The sequence below is a fragment of the Syngnathoides biaculeatus genome, chromosome 3 (assembly GCF_019802595.1).
Source record: "Syngnathoides biaculeatus isolate LvHL_M chromosome 3, ASM1980259v1, whole genome shotgun sequence".
Lineage (NCBI taxonomy): Eukaryota > Metazoa > Chordata > Actinopteri > Syngnathiformes > Syngnathidae > Syngnathoides > Syngnathoides biaculeatus.
This window is the reverse complement of record NC_084642.1, coordinates 39850218-39874649: the sequence shown is the minus strand read 5'-3', so window position 1 is coordinate 39874649 and position 24432 is coordinate 39850218. Positions and strand designations below refer to the sequence as shown.

At 43.8% G+C, this 24432-nt stretch overlaps 1 protein-coding gene, 1 long non-coding RNA gene and 1 other non-coding gene across 6 annotated transcripts; all 3 read right to left on the bottom strand.

Moving 5' to 3' along the window:
- Positions 1–2734: 2734 nt before the first annotated feature.
- On the bottom strand, positions 2735–6030 carry rpl12 (ribosomal protein L12). 4 transcript variants are annotated; one of them, XM_061815818.1, is made up of 7 exons: positions 5781–5921; positions 5622–5668; positions 5349–5422; positions 4041–4139; positions 3838–3919; positions 3155–3241; positions 2735–2872 (listed from the first exon to the last, which is right to left on the bottom strand). In XM_061815818.1, the coding sequence occupies exons 1-7, from the start codon at positions 5816–5818 to the stop codon at positions 2754–2756; spliced, it is 546 nt and encodes a 181-aa protein (XP_061671802.1). In that variant the 5' UTR covers positions 5819–5921; the 3' UTR covers positions 2735–2753. The 4 variants fall into 4 exon arrangements, with proteins under 4 accessions (XP_061671802.1, XP_061671804.1, XP_061671801.1 ...); XM_061815817.1 differs by lacking the exon at positions 2735–2872 and adding an exon at positions 2881–3077; XM_061815820.1 differs by lacking the exon at positions 5622–5668 and having other exon boundaries at positions 5872–6030.
- Positions 2947–3074, bottom strand: LOC133498693 (small nucleolar RNA SNORA65). Its single transcript, XR_009794441.1, has one exon. It is a non-coding gene; the product is annotated as a small nucleolar RNA SNORA65 (small nucleolar RNA).
- Positions 6031–11332: 5302 nt separating the features above from the next.
- LOC133498058 (uncharacterized) lies at positions 11333–16029 on the bottom strand. The gene is made up of 3 exons (XR_009794178.1): positions 15705–16029; positions 13134–13208; positions 11333–13055 (listed from the first exon to the last, which is right to left on the bottom strand). It is a non-coding gene; the product is annotated as an uncharacterized LOC133498058 (long non-coding RNA).
- Positions 16030–24432: the final 8403 nt, after the last annotated feature.

Genomic DNA, 24432 nt, shown 5'->3' with positions numbered 1-24432 from the left:
TATTTTTGTGAGTAAAATATTAATGTTACCTGTCCTCCCATTATCCTTCCTGTTGAGACATGCGTTAGCTCATGGCTCAATTTAGACAAGTTAATTTGGTACAACTGGTTTATTGTTTGGTCATACATAGATGTTTTGTAGTATTGCCTCTTTTATTTTATATTTTTTTTCCATACATCCTATTCCATTTTTGGGCTCTTGCTGAATTTCTCATAATGTATTCAATTCTGGATTTGTAGTTGTATCAACATCATAATTTGAGGGTTTTTTTGTGAGTATTATATTAATGTTACCTGTGAATTTTTCATAATGTATTCAATTCTAGATTTGTAGTTGTATCCACATCTTAGTGTTTTTTTTTTCCAATGCAGCTTCCTTTATTATTTTATCAGCAAAGCATTTCCCAATGAAATCATATTTTTTGTCTGTGTGACTTATTTGGATACAGCAACAGTTTTTGGCAGTTGTTTCATTTAGTAATTGAACTAACAATTTTGCATACATTGCCTGTGGATGAAATTATCTGCATTTTTTGTTTTCAGTATTACACAAAAATATGAACTGTTGCAAATGCATATTGGTTGTCTGTATAAATCGTTAAATTTTTCTTTCATGACTTTACATGCCTCAGTTAGTGTTAGTTCTACTGTTTTTGCAGAAAAGGCTACAGCATATTCTGATTCGGTTTTCCCAAATACGGACACAACATTCCCTATTGGTAATAGCTGGTCTTTCATGTCCTATCTGCTTTATTTAAAAAAATAAATTCTTTCTTTCCCAATTTTTGACAATCATGTTTTGTTCCATCTCCCGGAAATGGCAACATTTACTGGATTAAGAGTTGTACATCTTTCTATTGGGATAGAAATGTATTGTTTAGCAGAAGGTGGAACAAAACAGTTAATGCACTTATTTCTACAAAGGCACAAAGTGACCTTTGAAAGTCATAATCTTATCACAATTTGACAAAATGAAGACCGCGCTTGTCACAAATCCTTGCTTTATGTTGTAAAATGCTTTTTTCGCTTCGGCCCTCCATTTAACAGTCATTTTTAAGTCTTCCTTATTGCAATATTTTGTGTAATGGAGCTGTTAATTTGGCTAATTTGGTACCCAAATTGAGCATTAATTTGTCAGTCCCAAAAATGACAAATTGTTAATTTGTTTGTGGCTTTTGAATTTGTAAAATGTTTAACCTTTTATTGGCAAATTTGGAGTTTCTTTTTGCTTTCTGCCTGTCCTCAGCCAGATGCTTTAAAAGAGCCACTGTCTTTCACGTTTCCTGATCACAGGATGCTATGGGTACATCATTTAAATAAATGATTGAGTTGAAATTCTGACTCCAAATGTGAATGCAAAGCAAATTTGGCATTCTTTACCCACTGCGGTTGAAAGTCTTTGGGAATTAAAGTGTTGGGGTCAGCCACGCAAGCTCGTCTTATTTTGCATGTCCCAAGGTGTAGTCAGCACAATCCCCTTAAAAGTTTTGTCAAAGTCTGTCTCAGTTGGTCATTATTTTATGTCATGTCATATTGTGAAAAAAGCAGTTGGGGGTAGAGAGCGTGCACTCACCTCTCTGTTCTTAATTTTCAACTTTGTTGGCATCAGGCCAATACTAGTTAGTACCGTCTCGTCGTCATCTCTTCTATGAAATCTCATTTAATTTTCTTTCTCATGCTATTTTCATCCAATATTCTATGTCTTATTTTATGTACTCTGGCAAGGATGTGATTTTCTGGGTTATTGAACTGCCCAGTGAAATTGTGTTGGATATCCATTGATATTAGTTTTTTGTCTGATTATTTTTTCCGACATATTTCCAATCTTTGCACTGCAGTGTGTCAAGTTTTTCCTTAGAATATTTTCCCCCATTTTAGTCAATTTGAACTGATCAACAACTATGGAGTTCTAAGTAGAGTTGTTCTATAACTTTCAAGTGGAGAATTGTTGCCTTTATTTTCCAAAGTGGTGTGTTAAGGTTACAACAGGCTATACCGCTTAAAAAAAAAAAAGAAAAAAAAAGTGCCAACGCTGATGCGACAAACCTGGAAGCAGCACAGCAGTCCAAAACGAGAGCTTCAGATCAATATCAAAACAATGTGAGAATCTACATAGGTACAACTGTAATGAGCACATAAAAAAAAAAAGCGCACAGTTGGAATGCTTTTTTTTTTTTAATGTACCCATTACACTCATTTCTACATTCAGTAGTTTGAGCTGTTGTTTTGATAGCCACTAATGCCGTAGGAAAGCTGCTACAGATGGGAGCCGGATGGAGATGGAGGCTGCGCAACCCAAACTCCTGGGATTTGAAAAAAAGTTTCCTCACAAACACTATGGACGGCACAGAGGATGACATGTGGCAGGAGCAAGATGGGATGTTCATGATGCAACGCAAGAGGTACTGGAACTGTACCAAGTCAATTGTGAGTTTGACAGTGATGCAAACACAGTTTTCCCAAAAACAATACAAGTACAAACCTAACAAAATAAAAACAATTCCTAACATTTTGAGAATATGGATAGCAGCTCATTAGTGGTGCGCATTGTACATTGTGAGAAGGGGTTTCTTGATCTTTTTTAGGTCAACTTTGCAGGGGGCACATTGTACTTAAGGACGCATAATACTCGAGAAATTATAGCATATTTTAAAGTTTCTTCCATGATTAATCTTATTTCATATTAACAGGACAAACATGAAAGGGTGAAAAAAAAAAAAAACAAGGAAAAGCAATTCCATTTCCAATAATTTATTAGTCCGATGGGCACTCTATTTTGCCGGAGTTGATGTCCTCAATGACATCATGAGGAGGACGACCATCAATGGTACACCCAACAGACTGTGCCGTACCCAGAATCTCCTTGATGGTTCCTAGGGCAATTTATACCCCAATAAATAAAAAAAATAATTCACACTTCCATTTAATGAAAAACACATTCCAGTCACAGTGTTCCAGACTTTTCGGCACAGGGTTGTCCATTAGTTTGGACAGCTCTGTTTCCTAAAGGTGGGTCAATCTGCGCCTCCACTGGATTATACTCAGTCACTCTGACAAGACCGGTACAGTGGCTGGAGGCTAAATAAAAGATTAACCAAAACAGGGCCGAGTATACAGTAGCTTACTGTAAAAGCCAAAGCAAATTTTACTCTTACCTGACATCTCTCTTGCAATGGAACGAGGCCGCATGATACGAGCAACACCCACAATGTCATCAAATGTCACACTTCCACTGTGTTTGACTGTTAAAAGTTGGACAGAGGACATTGAGGAAGAAATATTTTAAAGAGGTGGGAAGGGCGCAAAATATTGTACTGACTCAAGACTTAGTGACAATGTGACAAGTAAAAGCAAAGTCAAATATTAAGCAAAACGTACAGTGGAAAAAAAACAAGTAACCTTGTAACCCCCCCCCCAAAAAAAGGTATGATCATTAAAAATGCCCAACCATCCATTTTCTGTACCACTTACCCTCACTATGGTCACCAAATGCTGGAGTTTATCCCAGCAACCTTTGTGTGAGTGAAACAGTCAAGCAAAAATGTATAGCATTTAAAACTCAAAAGTACAATGCAATCTGTATTAAACTGACAAGTACCATTTCTTACACAGACGCATTTAATACCCACCTCTCCAAAGAAGTCACTGCATGGACTTTGCTATACTGAGTACTACTTTATTTGAATGTGTGTCAAGTGTGCTGTAGTTTATCCTATGTAGTTTGATTAGTATCCCAATGACCTTATGACACACCATGAATCTGAGGAAAAGGGATGGCCTTTATTTTTCTAGTTATTCCTATACTTTTATCATAAAAGCCAATTGATCATCTACTTACTGTTCTTGACCTTCTTCCTGTCACGAGGGGGCTCCTTCAGAGCTTTGATGATGAGAGCAGAGGCAGAGGGAACCACCTCAATCTATAAACAAAAGTAGTCCCCAGTTTCACTCCAAACTCTGCCAATTCAGCAGGGTGTTTCTTCAGAATCAATCAAAAGCAGAGTGAGAGCCAAGCACATTCCCAATTCAAACAAACTGTACCGCTGCCTGTCTGTTCTGGATAGTCAGCTTCACAGTGATCCTCAGCCCCTTCCAGTCACCGGTGGCCTTGGCAATATCATCACCAACTTTCTTGGGAGACTAAGAGAACAAAGGAATCAGTTTACCAATCAGACGAGTCTTTTGAGATTCACATGCCATTTGTGCACCCAAGTAAATTTCCCTTTTGGTAAATGTTAAACAGGATATACATATTCAGAGCTGTCAAATGTTACACCACATTAATTTGTTATGGGAATAACTGATGCTGACTCTTCACGGCCATAACAGATCGTTCTAGATTTTTTTTTAATGACACTGCCCCCTATTTCCAATCCACCGAGGCAAAAGTTCATTGTGGCCTGTGTCAACACACTAACTCACTGATTGTTAATTAATACATCACTGGTCAGGTTAAAATTATTTTATGCATTCACTGATCTTCCAACGGCACAGTGAAGCAGCTGGTAAAGCATTGGCCTCACAGTTCTGAGAACCCGGGTTTGATCCCGCCCCCCCCCCCCCCCCTGTGTGGAATTTGCTTGTTCTCCCCGTGCCTGCGTGGGTTTTCACCGGGCACTCTGGTTTCCTCCCACATCCCAAAAACATGCATTAATTGTACACTCCAAATTGCCCTTAGGTGTAATTTTGAGTGCGAGGTCTGTCTCCATGTGCCCTGTGATTGGCTGGCAACCAGTTCCGGGTATACCTCGCCTGCTGCCCGGTGACAGCTGGGATAGGCTCCAGCACTCCCCGTGTGAGGATAAGCGGGAAAGAAAACTGATGGATGGCATTCATCTTCCATACAAGTTTTCCTCACTGTGGTCGTGGGCGCGCTAGAGCCTACCATAGCTATCTTCAGGCAAGATACGCATACACTTTCAACTGGTTACCAGCCAATCACAGGGCACAGAATTAATCACCATGATTCACAACCATGGTCAATTTATAGCCTTCAATAACCTAGTGTGCATTTTTGGGATGCGGGCAGAAACCTTAGTAACCTGACAAAGCCCATACAGACATGGTGAGAACATGCAAACGCCACACAAATTCAGACCTTCTCTAAATGAATTTCTAGAAGTGGACAACTCTGCATTTGACATTTACTAAGATGATAGCGGCAGTTTCAATTGGACAGTACAATGTTCCAGTCTTTTCGGCACAAGGTTAACCATTATCTTGGCCAGATTTGTTTCCCGAGGATGGGTCACTCTAAACCTCCATTGGACTATACCCAGTTACGTGAAAAGATGGGCATAGTGCCTGGAGGATGTTTGCTTTGTACAAAAACCCTAGAAAAATACTCACCAGACCAAGGGGTCCAATTTTGGGGGCCAATGCTGATGTGGCACCCACCTCTCCCCCTGTGCACCTCATGTACACTGCAAAACATAAATTGACACCCCACTTTCAAAATTGTCTTGCAACAACCAACCTTATGTTGACATTTCCCATTCCATTCAATATTTTTCATCATTCTGCATAGCTCCATCTTATTGTAACGAGCAAACAGAATGCTAAAACATTGATACATGGGTCCATGTGCATTCACTGTGTCGCCATTACTGGACAGGAGCTAACAGTTTGCGCCTAGCGAGCTTATCCCATGTGGCCAAGCACGACGGGGCCTGTAAAAAAATGAAAATAAGTTTCTAAAAGTTTAAACCAGCAACGTAATTAAAGCAGGAAGCAATTGATTACAACCATATCTGTAAAATTTGGACTTTCAGTCATCATTACCGTTGGAATAGCGCCGGTGGGAAGCCGGAAGACGCCATCTTGACTGTAACACAAGCGGCTGCTTAGAAACCGTTTTGACAAGAAAACGTACCAATTTTAATCTCGCCGGGGTCAAATTTGGGAGGCATGTTGGTGGCGAGTATGAGCTCTGTTCTGCTTGATCAGTGAGGATGTCGGATGAACCCGCTTCGGGACGACCGATTGACTGTTGCACCTTCACCGTCACCGAGAAAAGAAAGAACGGGAGGCGGGAGCTCACATTATATGTGTGCATGCAAATATCGCGAGAGGTCGCGCCTTCTCGGGTGGAGCCAAAAAGCTTTTCTTTTTTTTTTTTAAACCATTATTTAAACACATCTTTATTGACAAATTGGACACAGCATATGAGCCATCCATCCATTTTCTAAGCTACTTATCATCATAAGGGCTATGGTAGTGTTGGAGCCCATCACATTAGATAGCAATAACTATGTATAATTATGTGAAACGTTCAATTAGCCCTGTGGGGCCACAAGCCAGTGCAATATGTAGACTGGTCCCAATCCTGAATAAATGCAGAGGGTTGCGTCAGGAGGGCCATCCAGGGTAAAACTGTGCCAAACAAATATGAGCATTCATCTAAAGAATACCATAGTGAATACCAATACAAAGAATACCATAATCAGTCGTGACCCGGATTGACAAAATCCGCCCGGCACCGTTAACCTGCAGAACGGTGCTGAAAATCCACCGACTGTGGGTTGAAAACAAAGAGGAGAAGGAAAACAGATTCATCAGCAGAGGAAGAAGTGAAATGCACAGAGCCTACAACTGAGTGTTGGCACTTTGAATGTGGGGACGATGACAGGAAAAGCTCACGAGTTGGTTGACATGATGATTAGAAGAAAGGTTGATATATTGTGCATCCAAGAGAGCAGGTTGAAAGGTAATGAGGCTAGAAGTTTAGGAGCAGGGTTTATCTTATTTTACCATGGAGTAGATGAAAGGAGAAATGGAGTAGGGGTTATTTTAAGAAGAGTGAAGGACCAGGAAGTAGCAATGATTCGTAAGGGGAAAGTTAGAAAGGCACTCTAGAGGATGAAAAATGTAAAGGCAGTTTGTCCTGATGACATACCTGTGGAGGTATGGAAGCAATTTTGAGATGTCGCTGTGGAGGTTTTGACAAACTTATTCAAAAGAATATTAGAAGGCAAGAAGATGCTTGAAGATTGGAGGAAAATTGTGGTAGTTCCAATTTTTAAGAACAAAGGTGATTTGCAGAGCTGTGGGAAGTATAGAGGAATTAAGCTGATGAACCACACAATGAAGTCATGGGAAAGAGTAGTGGAGGGTAGACAGAAGTAAGTATTTGTGAGCAACAGTATGGTTTCATGCCTAGAAAGAGTACCACAGATGCATTATTTGCCTTGAGGATGTTTGTGGTAAAGTACAGAGAAGGTCAGAAGGAGCTACATTGTGTCTTTGTGGATCTAGAGAAAGCCTATTACAGAGTACCAAAAGAGGAACTTTGGCCCTGCATGTGTAAGTCTGGTCTTGCGAAGAAATATGTTGGAATAGTACATGACATTTATGACAGCAGCAGAATAATAGCGAGGTGTTCCGTAGGTGTGACAGAAGAGTTTCAGGTGGAGGTGGGACTGCATCAGGGATCAGCTCTGAGCTGATTTGAGCTCAGATCTGAGCTGATCCTGTTTGCTGTGGTTATGTATAAACTGACAGATGAGATTAGACTGGAATCCTCTTGGATGATTATGTTCGCGAATTACATTGTGATCTGGAGTGAAAGCAGGGAGATGATGGAGGAACAATTAGAAAGATGGAGGCATGTGATGGAAAGGAGAGGAATGAAGATTAGCCGACTTAAACTCCCTCCACAGAGACACAGCTGCATTAATACACTTGTGCTTTGATTCCTGAATAATTACTTGTGATTAAATGCGCATTGTTTTTATGTTTTGTTTTGTTTTTTAAATGTGTTATAATGTTTTGATGGTGTGATTGTCCATTTTGTCACCTTTTGTAAAATTTGTAAATTTGTAATAAAGTTAACTTAATTTGATGATTATATTGAGGCTATACTGTAAATACGTAAGCACCAAAACAATGTAATTATTATTTTGTTAAAAAAAAAAACATTGGTGTTTACAGCTGCAAATGTATGCAACATTATTTCTGATAACTGTCCATCCATCCATTTTCTTTGCCACTTATCCTTACCAAGGTCACGGGAGTGCTGGAGGCTACCCGAGCTTGTCAACAGGCAGTAAGCAGGGTACACCCTGAATTGGTTGTCAGCCAAATGCAGGCCACATGGAGACAGACAACAATCGCACTCACAATCACACCTAGCGGCAATTTAGTGTCCAATTAATGTTGCATGATTTTGGGATGTGGGAGGAAACCGGAGTGCCTGGAGAAAACCTACGCAGGCACCGGCAGAACATGCAAACTCCACACAGGCAGGACTGGGATAGAACCTGGGTCCTCAGAACTGGGAGGCCAACGCTTTACAACTGCTCCACCGTACCACTCTGATAACTATAAATACGAGATAAGTTTTTAGCACTCACTTTCACATTAACTGGTTCCCATGAGATCCCATTGATTTGAATGAATGTTTATTGTATTTGACGCAAACAGAGGAACTTTGAAGACTGGATCAGAGTTTGGGATAGGCTCCAGCTTTCCCTTTGTGAGGATAAGCGGCTCAGAAAATGGAGGGATGGATGGATATTTGCACTGTGTATTTGTCTTACAGGGCTCAAATCACTGAGAAATAGATTTGCGAAAAATATTTCAGGTCAAATGTTAGTAATGGTGTAATGCAGGGGTCAGAAACCTTTTATTGGCTGAGTGAGCCATAAAGGCCAAATATTTTCAAATGTAATTCCAAAAGAGCCATACAATATTTTTAAAACTAAATATGTGTTTTTTTGCACATTTTATGTGAGACCAACACTTTTAGAGTACAACAAGTCTGAATTCTTCTACATAACATTACGCGGTGGCGAACCAATGACGACAAAAGTACTTTTTACCATTAATGCGATGTCTGGTTCTGCATGATTTTGCTGATCGCTTTGTCGACTGTTTCATACAGCATTAGATTAAACTTCATGCAGCCAATGAGACTTCCATTCATTATTCGTGAACATAGGTTGGTCTTCTTTATATGTGATAAAGACTTCTGAAATGCATAGGTAGAACCAAACATTGCCAGTACACACACGCCACAGAACATGGTATGTGACGGGACGTGCGTTCCAAGTTTTCACGATCAACTGATTTGTAAGTTAATTTTTTTTTATTTTCTCCCCACTCATTTTGGCTCACCAACAATCCCAACAGCAGCATGTATTTTATTCTTTTGATTATCTTGAATTTATGTGAAAAGTTGTCAACAATTTCATTGGCAACATCAAGCATGACTCCTCATCTATGAATGGCTGTCCGTTTCTCACAATTGCCAAAGCACCAGCAAAGCTATCTAAATTCCAGTTACCATGTGGAGTTGCTGCTGACTAGCTTGGACTCCGGACTGTAGCTCTTGAGATGCTTTTTTTCCTGCTGTGCACTGCAGGATATTTTGATTCAAAATTGGCGTGTGTCGAAGTGGCACTTTATATTTGAGCATTTCATTCTTGCAATTTTGTCATTACATCGTAGACACAAAGCTAACTTCCTCTGTCCATTTTTGTTGAAAACTGCAGTACTCATTTCTTTTTCTTTCAGACATCTTTGTCAAAAGCATTTCCACAATTAATTTCTACCCGAACTGCGTTCAACCTTTCCGCGCCTGCCGACATCGACATCCAAACTATGACACCCACTGGTACAAACTGTGTCTGCCTACTTTGCTTTGCCTATGTGACAAAAATGAAAGTACATTATGTCGTGATGAAGACTCTGCGAGCCATATGCAACCATCAAAGAGTCAGATATGGCACGTGAGTAGACTGTAGTGGGACCCACCTGAGTTTGGTACAGACACCTATGATATTGCTATATACGAGAAGTACTATAGCTCAATCTAAGAATAACGGGATGATACTTGCTCTTGAGTTGCACATGTGGCTTCTTTCTTTATTCCTCACTCCAGCACAATTGCATCAATCACCTCTGGTTACAGTGTTAATTTGTCAAAGGTCCTTCCTGATAAAAGTTAAACCAATAACCGTAGCCAAAACATTACATTTGGCTTTTACAAAAAAAACAAGATGTGCATATGAAAACAATCAAATGGCTTGTAAAAAGAACTAAAGGTCTTGAATAACTATTCATTGGCATTTGAAAGTCATACTCTATTTTTTTCCAGTGCAATTAATTTCAGAGCATGATACAACTTTGTTACAAATATTTTTTTTTTTCTCTGAAGGACAGCGATCTGCCTACAACCTGTACAATCAATCAATTTTAAGTCGAGGATTTGCCTCAGCTTAATGATATGTCCAAACCTGGTGCATTGATTAGGCTCAGCATCATCAGGTTTGGACTCAGACCCAGTCTGATCACGTTATGCATCTGTGTCCTCTTGCATAGTACTGGAATTGCCCTCATTGGTTTCTGGTTGCTGTGTGGTAGTTGCGCTGTTGTCCAGCAGATGTTCATCTGAAGGACTGTCAATCACTGGTCTGGATGTGGTACCTTTACGGTGTCTCAGCTGGTCGAGTGACTGTCGCTGGTTTCCAGGTGCTATCTTCCTGCTGGAAACGGATGCGTGCGCCAGCACGTAGTGTTGACATCGGCCTAGTGGATAGATATGTTGTAGTGTCGCTCATGGCGCTGCTGACAGTTCTCCCTCCTTGCATGGATTTTGCTTCAGGAGCCACCTGAGATCGGAGTTGCTGTGTTGTCGCAGCCAGGATAGAATGCAGTCTACGGATCATCAGGATCTGGACTGGCGATTTGAAGCTGTCAACAGGTGTGTTTCTATACTACAGAAAGCAGAGATATGGTTTTTTTTCTACCAACCCGTTGTTCTATGGGTAATGTGGACTCGAGGTGTCGTGCTGGAACCCCCACGATTCTGCAAGCTCCTTGAATTCTTTGGAGTTGTAACATGGTCCATTGTTGCTGACAACCTGGCGGACGATTCTATACCTCGCAAACACAGCTTTCATCTTCTGGATAACGGCAGCTGTGGTGAGGTTGTGCAGACACTCTATTTCCAAGTACCTGATGAGGTAATCACAGATGATGTAGTTTTCAGAGTTCCATGTAAATAGATCAGTTGCTACAATATCCCATGACATCTCTGGGAGAGCATAGGTTCCTTTATACTGGAACTGCATTGTGACTGCCATGTCACACTTTTCACTGTTTCTTCAATCTGTTGTCCCATGCCTGGCCAAAACATCACATCTCTTGCCCCGTGTTTGCTTTTCTCAACACCAAGATTTCCAGGAATATTTAAAAAATAAAAAAAATTAAAAAAAAAAAAAATATATATATACTGATTGGACCAGCAGGATGTGAGTGATTGTCCTAACATGGCACAAGGACGAAAAATAGTAGGTTCGCAGATCAGGAATTTAATGACTTAATAGCCAGAGGGCAAAAAGGGTTGAATGCCTACTACTTTTGACTTTCCCGACGGAAGGAGCTGGAAGAGCTGATGGCTAGGAGGTGGAGGGTCCGAAAGGATCCTCTGGACCTAGTACGCGTTGCGTGCAAGTCCTCGATTAGTGGGTATCGTGTGCCGACAATCCGTTCAAAGGTTTTAATAGTCCTTTGCTTTCTGTGTTTGTCCTTTTTTGTGGGAGCCCCAAACCAGACTGTGATGGAGGTACACAGTACTGATTGGATAACCACTCTGTAAAACTGTCTCAGCAGCTTGTGTGACAAGCCATGCTTCCTCAAAAGCCGCAAGAAGTATATCCTTTGCTGGGCTTTTTGAGGATGAAGTTGATGTTTGTCCCCCACTGCAGATCCTCTGAGACTGTAATTCCCAGGAACCTAAAGGTCTTGACGGTTGACACAAGACACTTGAACAGTGTCAGGGGCAGCTGTGGTGAATGATGCCTCCTGAAGTCCATAATCATCTCGACAGTCTTTTGAGTGTTCATCGTCAGGTTGTGTTGACCACACCAAAGCTCCAGTCTTGCCGCTTCGTGTCGATACGCAGACTCATTGCCGTCTTTGATGAACAAGAGGTGGCTGGGGTGAAGCGCCGCCCCGACATGAGCAAGAGGTGGGTGGGGGCCAGGCACCGCTGAGACTTGAGCATGAGATTGCTGGGGTCCAGGGGCCGCTGAGACATGAGCGAGAGGTGGCTGAGGTTCAGGTGGTGCCAAGACATGAGCAAGCGGTGGGTGGGGTTCAGGTGCCACCGCCACATAAGCAACATGAGTGAGAGGCAGCTGGGGTTCAGGTGCCGCTGAGAGATGAGCGAGAGGCAACTGAGGTTAAGGCGCCGCCAAGACACCAGCGAGAGGTGGTTGGGGTTCAGGTGTCACCGCGTCATGAGCAAGAGGTGGTTGGGGTTCAGGTGTCACAGCGACATGAGCAAGAGGTGGCTGTGGTTCAGGCGCCGCCGAGAGATGAGCAAGAGGCGACTGGGGTTCAGGCGCCGCCAAGACTCAAGCGAAAGGCCGCTGTGGATCAGGCACTGTTGAGACATACGCAAGAGGAAGCTGTGGGTCGTCAGGTGCCTCCTCAGCCTGCTGGCATCGAGGCTTGGTTGGAGTGGACACAAGAGTGACAGAGTGCTCATGGATTCGGGAACCTGGAAACATGGGTGAAATAGAACGTGTTAAATGACTGACAGATTTGGTTGGTGTGGCTTGGGTGGAGTGTAGTGGGGAAGCAGAAAGCTGCGCTCTACTTGGACACTGTGGGTTGGGCGTAGATAAGACCTGCACACATGTTGAACAGCATGGGCCGAGCGCCACTGGAACAAGAACATGTGGTGGACCCTGCGGTTCAAGCACTGATGAGATGAGCAACTAGTGGATGGCACGCGCTTGGCGCTGTCAGAACATGACCACATGGTGAATATTGCATGCCGGGTGCCGACGAGACATGAGCACGTGGTGGGTGGCATGCGCTGGGAGCTGCTGCTGAAGCAACCCATGCTGCATCGCACGTTGCTGTTGGAGAGTGTGGCGGCAGCTGTGGGTAGGGTGTCACTGCGACATCAGCAATCGACGGCATGGGTTGAATACTGCCACTGGAGCGAACATGCGAAGGTGGGTCGTCGTGGAGCTTGCGCCGATGAAAGAGGAGAGGTGAACGCCATGAGCTGGGCACTGCCGGAACAACAGTATGGTTTCATGCCTAGAAAGAGTACCACAGATGCATTATTTGCCTTGAGGGTGCTAATGGAAAAGAACAGAGAAGGTGAGAAGGACCTACATTGTGTCTTTGTGGAGCTAGAGATAGCCTATGACAGACAACCAAGACAGGAACTGTGGTACTGCATGTGTAAGTCTGGTGTGGCGGAGAAATACGTTAGAATAGTACAGACACGTATGAGGACAGCAGAAAGGACTTCCTTCTGCTCTCCAAGCTGATAGCAGCTTAAACAGAAGGCTCTGACCAACACAATCATAGTTCAATAAATCCTGCTGATTATTGGACCGAATGTTGTGAATACTCGACATGGGACACTGCTGGCAACAACTTCAGTGGACTAAAACCACCGTCTGTGTAACTTTACTTGTATCATTCGCGTCAAAGCAGCTTGGCCCAAGTTAGCCTAGCCTAGCTAACAACAAAAGTGTCTGTTTTCCAATATTTACTGAGGAGGAAAACATCAAACGGTAGTATCTACACATCCTGCAAAACCTACGTATCGTATACAGGGTAGTGAGTACCAATAAGAAGTTGGGCAAGTGGAAAGGCCAACATAAACTTGCTTATCGGCCGAGTATTCCTTAGCTTATCTTGCTAACAACAAGATGCGTTTGTGATCAATTCGTGGATGTTGAAGAAACGTCGAAATCGAAAAAATCGGACGTGAGTAACTTCATAACTCATACGACGAGGGCCGTGAGAACTTAGGAAATTTAACAAGTCTTATCTAAGTACCCAAATTGGTGCTGTATCGTTCGCATTGGAGCTGCTCGGCTCAAGTTAGCCAACCGCGCTAAAGTTTTTTGCCTCCGTAGTCTATACAACGAGGACCAAACATCAATCGTCGACACAAGCTTGAACTACGAGTGAGGGCCATTGTGGTTTGAATCCCCTCCATACACGTATTCTTTAAATCGCCACATCATTTATATTTTTAACACAGGCAGTATGTGATTTGTGTACCTTATGTGCTGACTGTGTTTATTGTGATTGCTTTCATTTGACCTTAACTTTAACATAGAGTAGGTAGTATGTAAATTGTGTATCTTTTGTGCTGACTTTGTTTATTTGATTGCTCCTTTTTTATTATCTGCAGCCCGTTGGGCAGCACATGATAGTGCTACCTGTCGGCCGGTCCCAAGCCCGGATAAATACAGAGGGTTGCGTCAGGAAGGGCATCCGGCGTAAAACTGTGCCAGACATATATGAGGGTTCATCATGTCAATTCTACAACAGTTAGGTCATGGCCCGGGCTTCCGACACCCGCACCTGGAAATGTTAATCTACAAGGCGATGGAAGAAAGTCAAAAAAGAGGAGGAAAGCGGCTTAGTCGGAAGAAGAAGAAGAGGAATGCACAGAAACTACAGCTGTATGTAGGGACTTTGAATCTTGAGACTATGACAGAAAAAGCTCAGGTGTTGGTTGACATGATGATTAGGAAAAAGGTTGATATATTGTGCATCCATGAGAGCAAGTGGAAAGGGAGCAAGACTCAAAGTTTATGTGCAGGGTTTAAATTATTTTATCATGGAGTAGATGGGAAGAGAAATGGAGTAGGGGTTATTTTAAAAGAAGAGCTGGCTAAGAATGTCTTGGAGGTGAAAAGAGTATCGGATCGAGTGATGAGGCTGAAATTTGAAATTGAGGGTATTGTGTATAATGTGATTATCGACTATGCCCCACAGGTGGCATGTGACCTCGAGTTGAAAGAGAAATTCTGGAAGGAATCTAGACGAAGTAGTCCTGAGCATCCCAGAGAGAGAGAGAGAGAGAGAGAGAGAGAGAGAGAGAGTTGTGATTGGTGCAGATTTCAATGGACATGTGGGCAAAGGAAACAGGGGTGATGAAGAAGTGATGGGTAAGTACGGCATTCAGCAAAGGAACTTTGAGGGGCGGATGGTGGGGGACTTCGCAAAAAGCATGAAATTGGCAGTGGTGAACATTTATTTCCAGAAGAGAGTGGAACATAGAGTGACTTACAAGAGCAGAGAAAGCACCACGCAGGTGGATTATATTTTGTGCAGACGGTGTAATCTGAAAGAGGTTACCGACTGTAAGGTTGTGGTGGGGGAGAGTGTAGCACGACAGCATAGGATGGTGGTGTGTAGGATGACTGTGGTAGTGGGTAGGACGACTAAGAAGACAAAGGTAGAGCAGAGAATCAGGTGGTGAAGTTGAGAAAGGAAGAATGTTGTGTGGCCTTCAGGAAAGAGGTGAGACAGACTCTGGATGGACAGGAAGAGCTCCCAGAAGACTGGAATACTACTGCCAAGGTATTCAGAGAGACAGGCAGGAGAGTACTTGGGTGTCTTCTGGCAGCAAAGGGGAGAAGGAGACTTGGTGGTGGAACCCCAAAATACAAGAAGTCATCCAAGGTAAGAGATTAGTGAAGAAGTGGGACACGGAGAGGACTGAGGAGAGGCCTAAAGAATACATTGAGATGCGTCGTAGGGCAAAGGTAGAGATGGAAAGGCTAAAGAAGATGCATATGATGACATGAACTCCAGGTTGGATACAAAAGAAGGAGAAAAGGAGCTCTACAGGTTGGCCAGACAGAGGGATAGAGTTAGGAAGGATGTGCAGCAAGTAAAGGTGATAAAGGATAGAGATGGAAATATGTTGACTGGTACCAGTAGTGTGCTAAGTAGGATCATGACAGTACCCCCCCTCAAAGGCACGGCTCCCAGACGTGCCTAAACGAAAGAAACAGACAATAATTAACACAGGCAGGGGTGGGCGGAAGGGTGTCCGGAGGAGGGCACGCCCCCCCCTGGACCCCAGTCTGGTGGTCTTCCAGGCCACCAAACGCGAGGCGTCCGGGTGGACAGGGCACCAGGGTCCCCACGGGCTGATTCGGGCGGACGACCTCTGTGAGGAACCAAACGGCGAAGCAGGAACCAGGCCGAGGCAGGCAACTGCTCCGGACGAGAACCTCCCACGCCGTGGTTGCGAGACGACCAGGGACTGGTCACCACCGAGGCTTGGTCAGGAGGCAGCCGTGGATTGGTCACCAACGAGGCCAGGTCCAGAAGCGGCTGGGAGCCACCAGGAGCGGATAGGATGATGGAGAGAAGGAACAGAGCCATGACCGCCACCATTACCATCACAGCCATCCCGAAGAATCTCCAGCTCCGGGGTGGCTCATCAGAACTCCCCAGCTCCCGTCGCCATCGAGACAAGGGCGTGTGACGGCCGCGGACCGGTCGCCGCTGGTACTCCTTGACAGGAACGTGAGAAGGCGGAGGCAGCATCACCAACTCCACCTCCTCCTGGACGGGAATGTGAGGAGGCCGTGGTGCCATTGCCCCCTCCTGGACGGCAACGTGAGGCAGCTGGGGAACCGTAGCCACCTCCTGGATGGGAATGTATGGGCGTGCCCGTCTCCGACAGAGCAGGAATGGGGAGCAACCGCGGGCCGGTCGCCGACAGAGCAGGAACGGTGAGGGACCGCGGGCCGGTCGCCGACGAAGCAGGAATGTGGAGTGTACGTGGGCCGGTCGCTGACGAAGCAGGAGCGTGGAGCGTCCGCGGGCCAGTCCCCTACAGAGCAGGAACGGGGAGCGACCGCGGCCCGGTCGCCACTGGTACTCCAGAGCACGGACGGGAAGCGGCTGAGGAGACGTTGCCACCTCCTGGACAGCAACGTGAGGCGGTATTGGGTCGGTCCCCACTGCCACGTGAGCTTGCGGTGCATTCGTTGAGACAGCAACGTGGGCGTGGCGCGGTGGCGAATCCGTTTCCAGGGCAACGTGAACGAGAGTCGGCAGAGAGTCAGTCGAAACTGACACGTGGGCGTGTCTCGGGAGCGGGTCAGTTCCAACTGCCGCGTGAACTCTGCTCGGAACAGGCAAAACCTCGACGTGGGAATGGCGAGGAGGCAGGTCAGTTTCCACAGCTACGTGTGCTTGGCGAGGTGGCGAGTCCGTTCTCACTGCGACATGCACTTGGGAAGGTGGCGAGTCCGTTCCCACTGCGACGTGCACTTGGCAAGGTGGCGAGTCTGTTCCCACTGCAGCGTAGCTCCGCTGGTTCGCCAACCCTTGCCGGACCTGGGCCGTGAGAGCCGCCAATTCGGCGCTCTGCCGCTCTATCTGCGCCCGCATTTCGCGGCAGAACGCCTCGTGATTTGGCGGCTCGTCCTCCCTCTGGGCTGGAAGCTTCACCACCCGCTGTGGGTCTGCCGGTTTCGCCGTTGCCGGCGAGGAGTAGGAGGACGATGTCTGAGTTGCCGCGGAGCAGGAGGCACCGGGGCGTCTCCTCTGGCCACCACGCGGAGGTCCCGGGTAGATGGCCAAGCGGGATCTCTCATACGGATTGGTGTATTTGGACCTACCGGGCGAAGACGCTCGGGTGCTGGAAACGCGGGGAGGTGAAACAGACTGACTGGGATGAAAGATCGGACGAGCCGATTCATAATCAGAATAATTGGAGTCGTACTCCGGCAGCCTGTCATACAAATCATGGTCCTCCTCATATTCCGAAAAGTCATAGTCCAGAAGAATATGAGGAGCCGGACGGGTCGAATTCGGGACGTATTCATACCTCGCTGGCGGAGCATAAGACATGGAAGCGGAGGACGTCAAGGAGCCTACCCGAATCGGACAGGCTTGGTCCTCCGGCAGTCTACCTTGCGTCAGTCCCGGCGACGCCGGGTCTTTCCTGCTGGGTCCTGTTGTGGCCAGTTCGTTCTGTCACGTCCCATCGGAACGGGGGTAGAACCCAAATGCAGGACTCGGACGATGCAAGGTAGTTCAAGGAGAAACGTTTATTATATGCCGAGGTCGGGGATCGAGCAGGCAGTCCGGTGCAGCAGCGGTAGTTGCGACGTCGGGCGAAGAGAGCAGGTGAGCGGGCAGGCAGGAGTCGGTACACAGGAGAACGATCAAGGCAGGCAGAAGTATCAAAGGAGTCAGGCTTACAAGGTTGGTCAGAGAACGGGCGAAGGTCGGTACGCTTTCTGACAAACAACATTGCCAATATGTTAATCTCTTATTGTAAATCGACCCCTCTGTACAGGGCACTTAACCACGCCTCCTGAAGTGATGTCACGCCACGTGCGCTGACGTAAGACAAACAATTCGTAAAAAATGGCAAATACAATACAATACAATACATTGTTAGACGTGCAGATGCCATGCTTCTTATTTCATTCAAATCAACGATATATTATAGATTCTAAATACAATACATTCTGAACTGAGAGAGACGCCATGCTTCTGATTTCATTCAAATCAACGATATATTATAGATTCTAAATAAATCTTTCACACGTAGCGGTGTTATGCTAGCGGAGAACATCTCATTCATTTATACGAGACGTGTATTAAAAATCAAATTTAGGGCATATCTTCGTGAAAACGCAGTCTGGTTAAGCTTCGGCCACGAGCCAGCAAGAAACCGACACGTTTGTGCAGTCCGATCATCGCTAAATATCGCTCAACAAAGAATAAGTGTGTCAATCGTTCACACGTAGCGGTGTTATGCTAGCGTGAACGTCTCATTCATTTATACGAGACATGTATTGAAAATCAAATATAGGGCATACCTTCATGCAAACATATCTGTTCCGGTTGATATTAGATGGATTTAGTTGATGATGCGGTCTTCCACAAAGTTTGATCCATCGAAGGCATTTTTCGTACTGGGTCTTCGGTTTTGGAAAGGGTACGAATTGAACTCCACCAACTAGCCTTTCAGGATACCTGTCGTCACTATTACAAAGTCCGTGACTACACCTCTTAACCATATTTTTTGTTAAATAACCCAAATACGCGATAAAACGCTAACAAAACCTATACTGGACCATGCAATGTTGTCTGAGAAAATGGCGGGAGCAAAAACGGGCTTTGGTTTATGCAGATCTCTGGCCTCTGATTGGTCAGTGACGCGGATTGCGCAATATCCACGGAGGGGTCAATTGATCAAGTGGATCAGTCATTTGGCTGTGATCGGGCTCACAAGAAGGAAATTCTTTAATCATTGACCATTTTTTTGAACATTTATGTCAGGTTTATCGCCTAACTTGCTGGTATAGTTGCACAAATAATGGACAAGAAGTTGTCTTTCTTCTGATCAGGAGGATGTGAGAGACAGGCCAGGTAGTCTCCAAACATGTTCTGAACCAGCCTCTCAAATACTCTTTTTTATGAGATCAAAAGGAGGGGTGACCAGATGAAATGAACAAAGGTGCATTCTAGGATGATGATGTTCCACATCATACGATGATGATTTAGCACATTCTTTGGTTATGATGGAGTTTTCCTTGGCCACTTCTAGGAAGATACTGTTGCATCTGTGTATCAGTAGTTCGTCCTGTGAACAAGACTATTCAAAGCAAGGATGACACTATACAGGCTAAATGTACCTACGATAATTAGAATACATAAATATATTCAACACAACCCTAATATTTCCCCCCTGTTTATTATGTATTTGCACAAATTCTCATATCATCTAGAAGCTTCTTCTAATGATTTTCAGTTACAGAATCATATTTATGAAAACAAACACACCTACGCTCAGGGGAAATGTTTTACGCATCGTCAGAATCATTAAACAAGTCATGCAAGTTCAATGAAGAATCGAAATTGTCGTCTCCGTCGCTGTCATTAACAGTTGTCATCAATAAAGGATACATCTCTGGCACCTGTTCCTTCGTGGGTGAGATGGCAGTGTTAATAAGTTTCACAATTAGGGAACGCAAACAAGGAATGCAACAACATCCACACAAGGTCAAAATTGCTGCAAAAACAGCCAATGACACCAAAATTGAGGACATAAGGGCTTTGTACCTTCCAAAAGCATTCAGCCAGGAATCCCACACAGAGGTGTCCACACCAGAATTATCTTTCATCTTACCATTAAGGGTTCGGAGCCCTTCAATAGCCCGGGTGAGACTGCTATCTGCCGCTGTGTTGTCCGGAACTAATGTGCAACATTGTTCTCCAAACATAGCACATACACCGCCACATTCAGCCAACAACATGTCAACAGCGATCCTGTTTTGGATTGCCAAGAGTGACGTAGCAGATAGTTGTTCATGTACAGCTTCAAACCCCGTCTGTGTCCAGTTGCCTAATTTTTTAACATTAGAGTGAATGTAGTTGATTCCGTCTACGTTTTTGTTGGTTGTGTCATGGTTCTGCTGGTCCAGCCCAGGCTGTGCATTTTCCCGCACAGACGGACTGATTAGGAGCCGCACACCTGCGCCTCATGCTGTCTAATTGATTCCGGTATATATAGGACCCAGGAGACGACTGGTCTTCGCCAGATCGTCGCAACTCATGCCCTGTTCTTGCACTCCCGTATCTCTGATCGTAAACCCATGTGTACCGACCTCCGCCAGTTCTCCGACCGACCCTGTAAGCCTGACACCTTTGACACTCCTGCCTTCTTTGATCGATCTCCCGTGTACCGACTACTGCCTGCCCGCGGACCTGCTCTCTACGCCCGATGTCCTGATTACTGCTGCCCCACTTGACTGTCTGCCTGATCCCCGACTTTGGACCGAATAAACACTTTTCCCGAACTACCTTTGCGTCTCCGGAGTCCTGCATTTGGGTCCTCCTCCGTCTCGATGGGTCGTGACAGGATGTGCACCACCAACAGAATAAGGACTCAAATCCTGCAGCTATTTGATCCGCCAATTTATACTCATCTGTACCCCACGAGGAACACCAATGGCGTCGATGTATGTTGGATCGTTCTGGCCCTGCCAGTCCACACTCCTTTCATGGCGTTTCCACTGCTCGGGTAGGACAGCGGATAAAGTAGCTGTTAGCTCCTGTGGTGACATAGGATATATTGACACTGGTAGTAATAAGGGCACAAAATCCTGTTACATTCCTAGGCAATTTACCACATTAAAATGTCACTGCATAATGTGAAATAAAGTCTAACTTAGTTTTGTTCATTAGTTCCAATCAGTTTTTTAAATGATTTTTTTTGCCCTTAGTGTGTTATACTTGTATGCAATGCATTACTTTTTCACAAGGATTATATTTTGTTTTATTATTGTCAGACCAGGTATCATCCAAAGGTTTTAACATTAAGAAAATATGAAACTCAAAAGGTTTACATGAAGCGAATACTTTTGTCATTATGGGTTGTTTTCACTGACGTCACATTTTTTGCTGAACCACTGTGCACCCCCATTTAACCTCTCTACCTAATGGGTGTACCCAGTGTGGAAGTCTTCGGAATACTCTCGGTTACTGTTTGTGTTTCTGTGTTTCACGGGCATCTCGGGACTCAAGTACACAAGAGAGGATTTTTGCTAACCATCAGTGAGGCTTCTTCTGACTTTTATTCAACAACTCTCGCCAATGGATACGTTTCTTCCCCACAGTCCAAGGAGTCCCTTGTCCACCATTTTGTGTGTCTGAAACAAGTGAAGCGTCTACGTCAACAAAGCAAGCAAGCCCCTTTCGTCCGGAAATCTGGGCCACACATGCGTAGTTTGGAGCTGTACGAACCGCACTGCAAACAAAGAGGTAGTATTTTGATATTCCAAAGATCGCTGTCAACCAGGGAAGTAAAACTCAGTGACTGTCGACAAAAAGATAGAACCTATGGTTGTCGAGGATCGATCAAGCTGGATTTCTTCCTGATCCAACAAAGAGACACCATAAAGTTTGCTTGGATCATTTCGTAACAGGTAACGTGTTTTGAATTATGCAGTAGTATTCCGTTATGTTGTTTGTAAGCTTGTAGTATGGTTGGAAGTTATAGAGCTGTTATATTGTGGATGTAGGCTATAGAAATGTACAAAAACGGTTATTTTATTTCACAAATCAAATTTAAACTGATTAGAATCTTCATACTGGGTTTATTGTTTATTTATAGTTGTGTGTTGCATTAGTAAATTGTGTATTTTTACTGAATATTTCCATTTATTTGTAGGTTGTAAAGCTGATTTGTATGAAGTTATTCATCCAGACTGGGCGCCCTCTCTTAAGATGGGACTACAAGCAATCACAATACTGTGAAATACTTGGTTGGTATCACACCACGAGGAGCCTTGTCATTTCTGTCGAAAGCGTGGGGTGGAAGAACTTCAGATAAATATATCAGAGAGAAAAAAATCCCAGCATTTACTCAAGGGAAGAACCAATACTCTCTTGTTGAAATTGAAACTACTAGAAAGATAGCTTGTATACAATAATTCATGTAGAAAGAGCAATTGGACTTGTTAGAAATAAATTCACGATCCTACAAAGTACTCTTCCAATTGACTATCTGCATTGCAGACTGTGTTCCAACAATTGACAAGGTCACCATTGTGTGTTGTGCTCTTACTCATGTGTAGATCAGTAGAGCCATTTTATTAGATTTTTGAAAATACGTCAATTATTCAAGTACTGTATGACTTTGGCATCAAGGAAATTGTACTCGTATTGATTGTTGAATTTGATCTGTCCCAAGTTTGTTCATAATTAAAATTTGGTCACCTCCATTTCTAAGATTTGTGTTTTATTTTCCTTGTTCTAGTTCCTTGTGTGTTTTAAAATGAAACAAGGAAACAAAGTACAATGAAACAATTATCACACAAAGAAGACACAATGTAATATACATAACACTTTATTTTGCAATCTTCTTCCTACATTCTTTACAAAGCAATTTACCTGCTTTATGTTTGCACATTTAAAGATCTGTTTAATTTGTCGTGTGACTGATGTTGTTGCCTTGTCCAGTTTCCTCTTCTTCGTCAATGTCTTGAACTATTTTATGTTGTACCTGTTAAAAATACAAGCAGAACATAAGAAATGTAATAACATGAATATTTTAAAATCGGAATACATCATCTATAAGGTGTTAATCTTCCAGCTGTGTGTAAATTTTTAACAAATACTTTTGCTACCTTGTTAAAAGTAAGCTGTTTTGAATTAAATACTTGAAGCAACAAGAAATGAATAAATTATGTATTCTACACAAAGGTATGACAGAATTCTTTAAGAGAAAAAAATCGACTTACATTTTTAACTGTAGAGGGCGGTAACCAGTAAGACCTCTCTTTTATAACTGTCCTGCTATCCCATAATTTTACTGAAGCCTTGAATGCAAAAAGAAGGGCAGCCACGTGTGAACACATTTCAACAAGACCGGCCATACAGGTAGAATGACTGGAGAGAACGCAGCCATCTTTTTGGGATACGATCCAGGGACGTAGTAGTGGATTGGTAGACCTCTGAGAATGTCTTACTCGAGCCGCCATAACACACTGATTACCGATCACCCGTTGCCGTACATCTTAAACCCACCCACTTAAAAAGTAATTGTAGGCTTGTAGAGACTCACAGAATTCACGAGATAATTAACGATATCGGATATGTAATGTCAGGGTAGCCTTCCACATTGTCACTCCAGTCGGTTGCTTGAAATTCATATGGATCTTTGCCGCCGATGTCTTCAATTTCTCCAAGCATCTGGCTCTGCTTAAAGCATCTAACGTGTTTTTGTCCACTACAATTGCATTTGCTTTAAATGACGTCATAACTCTTACACAAAACGGAAAAATTAATGATAGAAAAAAACTTCACACTTCACCATTCACCCATGTTCTCTGAACTCTGAGACACACAGTATGGCATCCGTCGCATGATGGGTAATCGGAACCCTATCCATTTGCTAAAGCTTTTTCCAGAGTTGTTAGTTGGCGCGCTCTTTAAAGCCTCGCGAAGAAGACGGTCGTGATCCAGGATACGAATCCGACTTTGAAAGCGGGTACATCATCTGACAGACGTTCTGCGGCTCTGTGCTTCACAGAGACTTGGCTTTGTAGACGATTGCCCGACGCTGCTATCCTGCTGCCCGGTCTCCACCTCCATCGTGCTGATGTGTTGCCGAGCTAAGCTAACAAGCTTAATCGATACTCTTTTCAGGAGGCCAACATTACAGTTAAGATCGTTTTTTTGTTAGTCACTTGAAGGATTTGAGAATTTTGTGAAATACTGGATTTGTTTATTCTTTTGTCTTTCTGCCATTGTCATAAAAATTTAAACAAATAATAAACATTTCACTTTGCTTGTGGTGAACTAAAATACAGGTTTTAGTTTTTAAAAACAAATGGAATAAATGGATTTGCCTCAATATTAAAAAAATAATATTCCACCGCCTTTCGTTTTCCATGTTAGCATACAGGTAAGTGCTTTTCCTTTGTGATTTCTGTCACATACAGTAAAAGATCAAGGGAACAATACCCACCTTTGTTACGCAGTCCTAAGTCCCATGATGTGTGTATGCCAGGTAGCCTAATAATCAGTCTGGGCTTGATGTGCTGTCGGTCAGTCAGTAACGAGAGCTCAGGGATCAAAAATGGCTGCCGTTCGAGGCAGCCCAACGGGTGACGTCACGTGAAAA

What these genes read in the sequence shown, in the direction of transcription:
- rpl12 (XM_061815817.1), bottom strand. Translation starts at nt 5,818, where the DNA reads ATGGCGTCTTCCGGCTTCCCACCGGCGCTATTCCAACG. An exon ending in AAGCTCGCTAGGCGCAAACT is followed by an intron (nt 5,423 to 5,621) that starts GTTAGCTCCTGT and finishes TATGTTTTGCAG; the next exon opens with TGTACATGAGGTGCACAGGG. An exon ending in TCCAGAACAGACAGGCAGCG is followed by an intron (nt 3,920 to 4,040) that starts GTACAGTTTGTT and finishes TTTTGTTTATAG; the next exon opens with ATTGAGGTGGTTCCCTCTGC.